This window comes from Sphaeramia orbicularis, chromosome 7 (genome assembly GCF_902148855.1).
Source record: "Sphaeramia orbicularis chromosome 7, fSphaOr1.1, whole genome shotgun sequence".
Taxonomy (NCBI): domain Eukaryota; kingdom Metazoa; phylum Chordata; class Actinopteri; order Kurtiformes; family Apogonidae; genus Sphaeramia; species Sphaeramia orbicularis.
The window spans coordinates 43,361,164-43,374,645 of NC_043963.1; the positions used below are offsets into that span (position 1 = coordinate 43,361,164).

Sequence of the window (13,482 nt, forward strand, 5' to 3'; positions counted from 1 at the left end):
GATACTTATACAGACTAATACCCCCATTTCACTCTCAGCGCCCCCTTCTCAGGTTTTCCATTCGAAACGCCCCCCGATGATGTACCGCTGTTGTAGAAGATGACAGTGTTTCCTCATCTCTGAACGTCCAAATGGGTCATATCTGAAGAAAAAGTGACTTTTTCAGTAAAATATGTCATTAACCGAACATAAACCCAGTGACCATGAAAAGATGTCAAACTGTATTTTACACCAATTATTTCCATGTATTGATAGGATTAGTGGATCGACAAATATTAAACATTTCAGATCAGTAGATGGTTTTGGTTGATGGTGGATGTTTGGGTCTTTATGGGTTAAGACTGTTTGGTAGTATCAGTGGTGCTTTAAGCCACTGTAAGCATCTTTTGTTTGTGAAATGCTAATTGCTAGCTGTGTCTGAATAGCTCAATGGAAAACTCGCTGTAGCAGATTAGATCAAATTAGTTTACAAACATAAATAAACACAAGACAATCTGTTGTATTAATATGTTTTTTTTTACATGATACCTTTCAGTTCCCAGCTTTCATCAACAGAAACATCTACAGTTATGACCAAAGTTTGAGCCTCTGCTAATTATATATTTCACAATATCACATTTCCAGCTGCACCAAACAAACACAGGGTTATAGAGTTAGACGCTGCCTTCTGTCAGAGTCAGTATAATTACTTTGTCAGTTATAGACAAAAACTCCTCATTTTTATGCTGTGGATGTGACGGAAATACAATGCAGCATTAACACAGCGTTCGCTAAAGCTACTCACGCTCACCTGCAGCTTTCAGCTCTGTCACATTGTTACTCTTTTCGTACAGCTGTGATCCGTCATAACTGTATGAATGTATTTCATCTACCTGATGTTTGTCAGAATTAACACTGCAATTGTGAGACTATGACAGATGGCAGGTGCTCTCAGATACAGGTACAATGTGAGATCCAGAGGGAAAATTAGGGACTTTTGCTAAAGTATCGCACGCATTTTGCCATGTAACTGTTTTATTATTACTATATTACTATATAGTACAATATAGAATATTATATGTATTTATATTATATGTATATGTGTTTTTGTTTGTTTTTTAGTTTTTATTAATATATGGTGGGATAATTTATAAATGGATATTATTATATTAGTGTATATAGGAAAAAGGATGTGTGATATTATTATTATTATTATTGTTGTTGTTGTTGTTGTTGTTGTCATTATTATTATTATTATTATTATTATTATTATTATATTCATATAAAATAATAATTGCTATATAGTGATCATAAGGAATAGAGATTGGTGGTATGAGTACATAAGTTTTTACTTCTTTCTACTCCTTTTCGAGCACGTATAATTTCATGTCATTTATTTGTTTATTTATTTATTTATTATTATTATTATTATTGTCGTTGTTGTTGTCATTATTATTATTATTATTATTATTATTATTATTATTATTATTATTATTATATTGATATTCATAAAAAAATGCTATATAGTTATCATAAGGAATAGAGATTGGGGGTAGGAGTACATAAGTTTTTACTTCTTTCTACTCCTTTTCAAGCGTGTACAATTTCATTTCATTTATTCGTTTATTTATTTATTTATTTATTTATTTATTTTTTTCCTTTGTTTACTTATCAACCTTTTCTGTACCAGTACTGATATTTTTTTGGTTGATTTTTATTTTGATTTCACTGTCTACATGTTCGAAATAAAGATTTCAGTTCAATTCAAATTCAAAATTATTGTGTGTTTGTCGCTGATGAACCAGACTTAGTGGACAGAGGTTTCTGAACTTCCTTTTAGATGCCAGTAGGTAGTACTTTGGCTGTTCTGGAGCAAGAAGTGACCATATTTGGACAACATGAGGGGATCTATGGGAGCAGTCTATAAGGATTATACTATATAACAAAGTCACTTCATAGTCTTGTGATTGGAACCATAACCACAGTGGAGCTGTCTGACAGGAAAAATGTGTTTTATTAAATAAACTGAAACTCAGGCAAATGAGCTGTCATACAGGCCTGTCAATCAAAGCCCGACATGACAGATATCGAAGCCTTTTATTTGCCCTGAGATGCGATTTATGCAGGAAAATTTTAAAGAAGGATGACTAGATATCACAAGTAAAACAACAGGGACCAGAATGAATCCTGGGAAAACCATCATATACGTTCTATTTAAGAGAGGAGCTCAATGTATGTCTATTGGAGCGAATCGGAACCACCGTCAGTGTCCGACAGCAGTAGAACAACATTAAGTTTATACCCCACCGGCTTCATTTGGAGCCAAGATCTGTCCTGTTTGGATTTTACACTTTATCTGGATATCAGGGAAGACACAGCAAACAGCCCATGAGTCAGTGGACTAGTTATATGAGTTAACAAGTACCAGTATTTCAAATGATCACATATAATACTAACAGTTCGGTAACTTACATCAGAGAAAAAAAAAATCTTGACTATGGTTGTCATAATTTGTGCATGAAAGCGTTAAAGAGTCACTTCTGTTGTTTTTTTTTTTTTTTATGAATCAAGACTCCACAAATGTAATGCCACAGTTTAATAAAAGACACAAATGTTCTAAGCAACAAAACTCAGCATCAATAGACCAATAGATCAAACCCTGTTAAACTCTGCTTTCATACAAGTGCTGAAAAGTCAAACCATATTAATGTACTTAAATCAGGTATAATTCATTTCCAAGGAACAAGACGGATGTGCTTTAGCCTCCCAAACTTGGCTGCTCTTTCAGGTCTTGCATGGTTAGGAATCGATTTATTATTTCACTCACCAGTAGTCCTTTCATTGCTTGGGATTTAATTAACTAATTGATTTGTAAAAAGCTTGAATACAATGAATAATGAATTAGCAGAGGTCACAGAACTGTTCTCTCCATTTTCCATTATAGGAGTTATTTGCAAGCCAATATTTTAGCACTATTGCTTTTGGTAAAGAACCACAGTCAGTCTTGTATTGATCTTTTCTTTCCACCGGTCTACAGTTTACTGTGTGTGTAATATCGGTGTTTATGTGAAGTAGCTATCAGGCTATTTAACACTAGAGTATGCATGTGCACTGAGAGTTATTCCTCTGTTCTGAGACGATTTTTCCAATTAAAAGAACTTACGACTGGTGGACGCTGCAGTTGTAGAAAACAAAGTCCACGCTGGCAAATTTCTTCCCGGTCTCCTTGGACTTCAGGTAAAGCTTTATTACACGCTGGTCACCTACAACGAGAAATAAAAAGACTTTATCGTCAATGCTCTGTTTCCACGATCCCACGTGTTACAACTGAGAGGGAGTGCGTGGAAAATGTTTCGTGACCCCCAACAACATCAAGCCCAATCCCAGGAAATGTATTGGGAAATGTTAACCGCCTCATTTGAAGTGTTACTTGTCAATTCTCGTGTAGCTGACATTTCAGAGCTGCAGTGTTTCTTCTGGAAAACAAGCAGAGCCTCGAGGAGAATCGATTAGATTTGGAAGGAAGTTACTCTGAGGAGGAAATGGTTCATCTACAGGTTTTTGGGGTTTTTTTGTTTTTTTTTTTTGTTTTTTTTGGGGGGGGGGGTGCTTTGAATTTGTGAATTGTTGTTTAACTTTAGGATAATCGGGGTAGTAATAAAGTCAGACATCTCTTGTTTCACACAGCTGAAAGATATATGGTATATAATATAATAATAAGATAAGATAAAGTAAGATAACATGAAGTACAGTAAAGTAGGGTAAAGTAAGGTAAGGTAAGATCATAAGATAAGATAAAGGTAAGGTAAAATAAGATAACATAAGGTAAGAAAAGATAAGATAAAGTAAGACAAGATAAAGTTAGATAAAGTAGGGTAAGGTAAGGTAAGGTAAGATCATATAAGAAATATCAGCTATAGTAAGGTAAGGTAAAATAAGAAAATATAAGATAAGGTAAGATAATATAAGATAAAGAAAGATAAAGTAATGTAAGATAAGATAAAGTAGGGTACAGTAGGGTAAAATTAGGTAAGATCATAATATAAAATAAAGTAAGGTGAAGTAAGATAACATAAGGTAAGAAAATATAAGATAAAGTGAGGTAAGATAAGATGAAGTAAGATAAGATAAGATAAAGTAAGATAAGATGAAGTACGGTAAAGTAGGGTAAAGTAAGGTAAGGTAAGGTAAGATCATAAGATAAGATAAAGGTAAGGTAAAATAAGATAACATAAGATAAGATAAGATAAAGTAAGACAAGATAAAGTTAGATAAAGTAGGGTAAGGTAAGGTAAGATCACATAAGAAATATCAGCTATAGTAAGGTAAGGGAAAATAAGAAAATATAAGATAAGGTAAGATAATATAAGATAAAGAAAGATAAGATAAAGTAAAGTAAGATAAGATAAAGTAGGGTACAGTAGGGTAAAATTAGGTAAGATTATAATATAAAATGAAGTAAGGTAAAGTAAGATAACATAAGGTAAGAAAATATAAGAGAAGGTAAGATAATATAAGATAAAGTGAGGTAAGATAAGATGAAGTAAGGTAAGGTAAGATAAGATAAGATAAAGTAAGATAAGATGAAGTACGGTAAAGTAGGGTAAAGTAAGGTAAGGTAAGGTAAGATCATAAGATAAGATAAAGGTAAGGTAAAATAAGATAACATAAGGTGAGAAAATATAAGATAAGATAAAGTAAGACAAGATAAAGTTAGATAAAGTAGGGTAAGGTAAGATCATATAAGAAATATCAGATACAGTAAGGTAAGGTAAAGTAAGAAAATATAAGATAAGGTAAGATAAGATGAAGTAAGGTAAGGTGAGATAAGATAAGATAAGATAAAGTAGGGTACAGTAGGGTAAAGTAAGGTAAGATCATAAGATAAGATAAAGTAAGGTAAGGTAAAGTGAGAAAATATAAGATAAGGTGAGATAATATAAGATAAAGTAAGATAAGATAAAGTGAGGTAAGATAAGATAAGATAAAATAAAGTAGGGTACAGTAGGGTAAAGTAAGGTAAGGTCACAAGATAAGATAAAGTAAGGTAAGACAAAGTAAGATAACATAAGGTAAGATAATATAAGATAAGATAAGGAAAGACAAGATAAAGTTAGGTAAAGTAAGGTAAAGTAAGGTAAGATCATATAAGAAATATCAGATAAAATAAGGTAAGGTAAAGTAAGATAAGATAAGGTAAGATAATATAAGATAAGATAAGGAAAGACAAGATAAAGTTAGGTAAAGTAAGGTAAAGTAAGGTAAGATCATATAAGAAATATCAGATAAAATAAGGTAAGGTAAAGTAAGATAAGATAAGATAAGATAAGACAGACTTTACTGATCCCACTATGGAGAAGTTTCTCAGTTGACAGCAGCAAATTTAAAAAAAATGAAGCGCAGGACAGAAAACATACAAACATACACACTTTTCATTTATGTAATATCAAACCAAACTACTGATCCAAAAAGCAAATAATGACATAGAGAGCATGTTCTCTCCAAAATGAAACATTTGAAATGTTTGGAATTAACATTACTTTCTGCTCTAAATAAACTATTTTAAAAGCAAAACTGAGAGATTATTAAGCAAAAGACCAGACGAGTCATTCTGTTACGGATCTACGGTCAGATTTTACTCGTTTTTTTACCTTGGTCACGTGTGATCGGTGTCACATCTTTAGTCGCTGGAGACAGACAGAAGATCCGTCCACCGTAGATGCGTCCTTCTGTCTCTACATAGTCCTCGAATGAACAGTTGACTCCAGCAGATAAACTGGGCACATTCTGCGCCTGCAGCACCAACTGGAAGGATGGAAGAAAAAAAAAAAAAACATTGAATATAAGACTTCCAGAGCACTAAATCAGCCCAACTCACAGTCTATGATACTTGGTTTCCACTCAGGAAGTTCCGGAGCCAGGTCCAAGCCGGTGCCTAAAATCACTTCTTACCGCCAAAGAACCAGGTCTAAGCCAAGAAGACTGTTGCATCAACTCATCAACCGTAAACTATGTAAATAATAACACTGGTCAAGAACAAATTTATTGTTTAAGTTTTTTGGGCTGATTTAGGATAATTTTGGTGTGCATTAATTTTGCTCAATCAGGTCAACTTTCTGAACTATGCTACATATTGGCTTTTTAACATTTTTGCTTACATTTATGGGCATTTTCACATCATATGATAAAAAATTCTTTCATAATTCTCGCAATAAACGAGTTCTGAAGATTTTACTTTTGCCAATTTATGATTAATGGTTTTTTTTTTTTTATATTACAGGTGAATGAAATGGCTTCGACTAGACCAGGGGTCTGCAACCTTTATTATCAAAAGAGCCATTTTGCCCCCTCTTCCGCCAAAAAAAATTGTCTAGAGCCACAAAAAATAACAGTGTATAAACTTTTAAGAGTTTTAATCTTTTTTACATTTTATCTGTTACAACCACTGAATACAACTAACAGAAGTGCAGTGTGGAATGGATTCTGGAGTATGATTACTCTAAAAGTACACAGTAAAAGTATTTCATAGTATTTGTGCTAATAGTATATGAAGTACTAATACCAAAAATACTAAATTCATGAGGTACTCATTGGGGGAAAAAAAATGTATTCATCATTGAATTTAGTCTTAAAGCCTATTTCAGATGAAAAAACAAACATTTTTGAACTACAAACTACATCAATGCATTATATAGTAAATTTTTTCACATTATGTCGTAAGTTATTACAATTTGAGAAATTTATCACAAAATGTAAAAAAAAAAATGTAATAACATGGTTCATGATGTAATAACAATCCAAATTAATTTAATTTCAGAGCAATTTAGTAGAAATTAGTCACAGGAGCTACAGGTAATGGAATCAGAACTTTAACCACACAGTTTAAAGATTAATTTAGCACATTACATTTTCACAAATAAAAATGTGTCAAGTGCATTTTGTAATAAATTTCTCAAATTGTAATAACATACTACATAATGTGAAAAAATTTTCTACATAATGCATTGAGGTAGTTTATTACAAAATGCGTCAGTTTATTACATAATGCGGCTTTATTACTGTTGAGCCGCATTATGTAATAAATTCGCATTATGTAATAAAAGTTCAAAATGTAATAAGAATGTCACGTCATCTTGTAATAAAGCTGCATTATGTAATAAACTACCTCAATGCATTATGTAGTAAATTTTTTCACATTATGTAGTAAGTTATTACAATTTGAGAAATTTATTACAAAATGCACTTGACACATTTTTATATATAAAAAAAAATGTAATAACATGGTTCATTATGTAATAAATATCCAAATTAATATAATTTCAGAGCAATTTAGAAGAAATTAGTCACAGGAGCTACAGGTAATGTAATCAGAACTTTAACCACACAGTTTAAAGATTAATTTAGCACATTACATTTTCACAAATAAAAATGTGTCAAGTGCATTTTGTAATAAATTTCTCAAATTGTAATAACTTACTACATAATGTGAAAAAATTTACTACATAATGCATTGAGGTAGTTTATTACAAAATGCGTCAGTTTATTACATAATGCGGCTTTATTACAAGATGACGTGACATTCTTATTACATTTTGAACTTTTATTACATAATGGGAATTTATTACATAATGCGGCTCAACAAGGTTTAGCAACCAGGGAGGTAAAAGCTATCACACTCTGAAATTATATTAATTTGGATTGTTATTACATAATGAACCATGTTATTACATTTTTTTAAAAATAAAAATGTGTCAAGTGCATTTTGTAATACATTTCTCAAACTGTAATAACTTACTACATAATGCGAAAAAATTTACTACATAATGCGTTGACGTAGTTTATTACAAAATGCGTCAGTTTATTACATAATGAGGCTTTATTACAAGATGACGTGACATTCTTATTACATTTTGAACTTTTATTACATAATGGGAATTTATTACATAATGCGGCTCAACAAGGTGGCATATTAATTTGGACTGTTATTACATAATGAACCATGTTATTACATTTTTTTTTTAAATAAAAATGTGTCAAGTGCGTTTTGTAATAAATTTCTCAAATTGTAATAACTTGCCACATAATGCGAAAAAATTTACTACATGATGCATTGAGGTAGTTTATTACAAAATGCGTCAGTTTATTACATAATGCGGCTTTATTACAAGATGACGTGACATTCTTATTACATTTTGAACTTTTATTACATAATGGGAATTTATTACATAATGCGGCTCAACAAGGTTTAGCAACCACGGAGGTAAAAGCTATCACACTCTGAAATTATATTAATTTGGATTGTTATTACATAATGAACCATGTTATTACATTTTTTTAAAAATAAAAATGTGTCAAGTGCATTTTGTAATACATTTCTCAAACTGTAATAACTTACTACATAATGCGAAAAAATTTACTACATAATGCGTTGACGTAGTTTATTACAAAATGCGTCAGTTTATTACATAATGCGGCGTTATTACAAGATGACGTGACATTCTTATTACATTTTGAACTTTTATTACATAATGCGGCTCAACACACCTGTACACACACTCACACACACTGATATCTACGCAGACTTTACCTGGACTTCTGACATGGTAACAGAGACGTTGTGCGGTAGGACGGATAGTCGGACACACTGTTCCACTCTGGTTGTGAAGCGTTGAGGCTCCTCGGCTCGTTCACACCGATCCTTCCTTGAACATCTGACATGAAAACAGTTTAACGCATTCAGAGCTTCATTCCAGACAAAACCTTCCATTTACATTAGTCTGTTATTAAACTACACATAAAAATGTCTTGACTATCAGAGGTGGGTTTTCATGTGTTTTGGCATCTTCTGCTGAAAGGTTGAATGTTTTAATGTTTTTTACTGACTCCTACCTCTGTCTACCTCACCTCCCATCAGCCCTCATTAAAGCATTAAAATGTCCCCAAAATGTCAACATCAGCTGCTTCTGTCTTACGTCTTACTTACTGACAGAAGTGCGAATATTCCAGACTTTAGCGACGGCACAGATGATTCAGTTAATGCTTTGGATGAACTTATTGAACAACTGCAAGCCCATGGTTTTAGGCACAACTTCTTTATTAGTGTAATGATGGATTTAAGGATGAAATAAGAAATAAGAACTACTGTATACTTTCTTAAGGCATGTAGGTCCAATTACACTGGTCAACAACAAATTTATTGTTGAAGTTTTTTGAGCTGATTTAGGATAATTTTGGTGTGCTGAATCCAAAAATCGCATTAATTTTGCTCAATCAGGTCAACTTTCTGAACTATGCTACATATTGGCTTTTTAACATTTTTGCTTACATTTATGGGTATTTTCACATCATATGATACGAAATTCTTTCATATTTTTTGCAGTAAATGAGTTCTGAAGATTTTACTTTTGCCAATTTATGATTAATGTTTTTTTTTTTTTTTTTTTTTTTTTTTTTTTTAACCCTTTCACACACGAATTATGAGAACCTTAATGAAAATTTTTTCCTGAGTTTTTTTATTCCTCTTTAGGCATGAAAAAAACAATGCAATTGAAAATTTTCTTCTGAAAAATAAATAAGAAATAAATCAATTTAAAAAAAAAAAATTGAAATTTAAAAAAATATATATATACAAAAAATAATAATGAAAAAAAAAAAATTCTTATGCACCCATTTTTCATGAAGTTGCAAAAATGTCCACTCAGCTGGACACCACACATTTAATTTTTGACGCACAGAAACATGTATTTACTGATAAACTGTGTGAAAACTATGGAGAGGGCTTGTGAGTCTGGGGGTTTATGCTCAGGAGAGATCTACATAATGTTACCGATTCATGTCAGAAAAGATATGTAGTGTCTTAAAACTTTAATAAAGATATGTGTAAAGAAAAAACAAAAAAATAACGAAAAGAACAACAAAATCCATGAATATACTGTACAAGAGAACAGCTGTAGAAGAGCTGTCCACTGGAGTGACCACTGTGCATGAAAGGGTTAATATTACAGGTGAATGAAATGGCTTCGACTAGAAGATCTTGCAAAAATAAGCCTGACGTATTCTGCTACATCTGCAGTGAATACACCATTGTACCTAACAGGAATCAAGTCACAAGTTTCATAAAGTGTGCTTACCAATCTTATTTTGGTATTAATTATTATATTTTGTGAGAAGATCCAATTTTTCCAAATCAAATTAGCAAAAAAACCTGACCTGATTGAGAAAAACAGATGTCATTTTTTTGGATTTAGCGGTGCAAAATGGTCCTAATTCAGTTGAAAAAAACCTAGACAACTTGCAAAAAAAATTTTTTTGTAACCCAATGTTATTAACCCTATCCCGTCCAGAAAGGCCCTACCTAAACACCAAAAGTGTGTAATCTGTGCATCAGCGTGGTGATGTAATTTTTTTTTTTTTTTTTTTCGTACAGTTTGTTACCTCCGCTGTTCCTTGGGTTTGTTTGTCTGTTAACAAGGTAAGTGTAAAAGTTAAGGATGGATTTTCATGAAATTTTTAGGAAATGTTGATACTGGTGATCAAGGGTGGTGTGTGTGTGTTGGGTGGTGGTGGTGGTGGATATTTTGTTCGTTTGTCTGTCTGTTTGCAACATACGTCAAAAACTTATGGAAGGATTTGGATGAAATTTTCAAGAAATGTTGATACACAAATGATTAAATTTTGGTGGTGATCGGGGGGGGAGGGGGACTGATCTGCCGTGGTGGAGGTCTGCGCTTTCCGAGTGCTTTTCTAGTTTTTTTTTTTTTTTTGTATTTCATCAACTTGAGCCATAAACAAAAACACTAAATACTCAATAACTGTCATATATTTTAATTTCCATGTTTGTAATGTAAACAAATCATATTTTTTAATGCAAAAAATGAACTTTTTTTTCGATCCTTTTCTCTTCTCAATCTACAACATATAAATTGGATTACCTATTATTATTTATTTATTTATTTTTCCAGCCTGGCATAGGTCAATGATTAACAGCCACATTGGTTAATATGCATTTTTATCCCGCCCCCCAAAGGGGAGGCAAGGTGTATTGTTTTTGGTTGTTTGTATGTTTGTTTGTTTGTTTGTTAACACCATAGCCACAAATCTATTGGTTGAATTCATACCAAATTGGGTTTATAGATTGCCAGTGACCCAGAATAGATCTGATTACATTTTGGGAAAAGTAGGTCAAAGTTCAATTTTTTTATGAATTTTTAACACCACAACCACCACCACCCCATTCACTTATAATGGGCAACATTTCACATGTCTGCAGCAGCAACACTATTGGTTGAATTCATACCAAATTGAGTTTATAGATTGCCAGTGATGTAGAATACATGTAATTACATTTTGGGAAAAGTAGGTCAAAGTTAAATTTTTTTTAGGAAATTTCCAAATCTTTTTTCTTCTCCCATTTACTTATAATGGGTGAAATTTCAAATGTCTATAAAAACATCAATTTTGTTTCAATTTACTTCAAATTTGGCACTTATATAGATGCAATTGATATGCTGACATCAGCACACGCATAGACATGATGACATCAGCTGGATCGATGGCAAAATAAGCTACAAAATATGTGAGGGGCGGGGTTTGTTGTGCCTCAAACCACTTGTATTTTTTATTTTATTTTATTTTTTTTTGTGCTAGGTCAAATGTAAAATACTAACGCCAAATAAAACATACAATACATACATTTAAATGAAGCTATTAAATATTATATGTTGAATTATTTTTCTACACAAATTTAATTTTACTTCTGTACACCAAGGTCAGCTGACTCATTCATTTTACATTTTTAACCCTTTAAATGCCCTATTTTGATCATCCTGTCACTACATGGAACTACATGGGACTTTCTGGTTAAATGAAGGTAAGTAAATCAATACATTTTTTGATGCAAAAACTAAATATAAACTAAATATAATTTCTTTTCAATATACTACATGGAAATGTTATCACTTTTTTTTTTTTTTTTTTTTTGCAGCCTTGCTTACCATCACTGGCTGATATGTATTATTATTATTATTATTATTATTATTATTATTATTATTATTATTATTATTATTATTTGTACTTGGTCAAATGTTCTAAAATACTAGCACCTATCACCAGCTGTGCATAAAATACACACGTATAAATCAATCTATTAAGAACATGGGTTTATATAAGAGCAGTAACTGTACAGTAGATTGCTGTAACAGTGCAGTGAAACTCTGAGAGGGGCTGAAAACAAACATTATACATCAACTTCCTGTAAATATCCATGGCTGCTCCCATACAGCAGGGGTACCAAGAACTGATAGATTATTACTACAGAGATATAAATAATGGAACAGTAGAATAAACAATGAGTCTGACAACATGTAGACTGACAATTACTGCAGTGAAGACCCTCTGCTGTGAGTGTAAACAGCCAAACACAGGCTGTAGAAATAAAACAGATGGATAAGCACCGATGGAGTCTGGGATGCCACAGCGATATCGCTCATAAATAGATTTTTAAAAAAGTCTGCTTTATGTCAGGGTTAAAGGGTGAATCATTTTTAGAAAACAATCAATCTAGAATACCTGAGTAGTTTAGTTTTTGCATCATATAAAGTTTTCAGCATTAACACTTACAATCAGTCAGCACAGTGTAGTCTTGCTGAGGGTGGGGCGGGGGGCGGGGGGGGTTCTCTCCTGGGTGTTTTTTTTTTTCTTCAGGTTTGAACATGTAGCAGGTGGAACTAATGTTTTAGCGTTGGAGCACCCCGGACTCATTTTAGGGACGCACAACAAACTAACCTACTGCCATGGTGATCTGTGACTAGTCAAAGAGTTTAGGTTTGGAGAATGGAGAATGATTGGACTGGAAAAGAAAAAAATGTGTAATGTTTGTGTTTTTGCACAGTTTGTACTTTAATGTTCTGACATCTGCAATGGAAACAGGCTCATTACAGCCACTGATATTATTAAAATGTTTATCTTTGTTACCAAAATGTGTTTGTCATTCTAAAAAAATTAACTTCCTTGTCTAGTTGTAAGATAATTGTGCATTTTCTATTTTTATTTGGAAAAATATCGTCTCAGGGAGCAGTCTGGTTGGGTTTATTTGTATCGTCTGAGCAAAAATCTAAGTTATTTTTAATTTGAACAAAAATTTATTCAAGGAAAAGCAAGCAATATTGTTGTGATATTGATGCTTTTTTTTTTTTTTTTTTTTTTTAATAAATACAGTCTACACTCGTTATACCGCCAACTTCCGTTCACGGCCAAATTGGCGGTATAGCGAAAATGGCGTTACAATGGGTTGCATCCATAATGTGCATGTGTTTACTATATGATGTCTATGCTGCCTCCGTTAACCCGTTCTAATTGCGTTTCTAAATAAATCTTGATTCTGTTATGTTGTAAGGGATCATTTAAAGTGGGGAAACATTTTAAGCATTATTATACCGTGTCGGGAAACGACACCCTGTCATCTTGAGGCTTTGGCTTAATCCCACGTGCTCTTCCCGACATCCT

At 32.3% G+C, this 13,482-nt stretch overlaps 1 protein-coding gene across 1 annotated transcript in view; it reads right to left on the reverse strand.

Annotated features, from left to right (window-relative positions):
* The window catches only part of LOC115422428 (plexin-A1-like), an 837,453-nt gene that overhangs the window by 342,825 nt on the left and 481,146 nt on the right, over positions 1–13,482 (reverse strand). Inside the window, 3 exon segments of the mRNA XM_030138774.1 lie at positions 3,143–3,242; positions 5,631–5,784; positions 8,567–8,690. Coding sequence (XP_029994634.1) covers positions 3,143–3,242; positions 5,631–5,784; positions 8,567–8,690 — 378 coding nt within the window.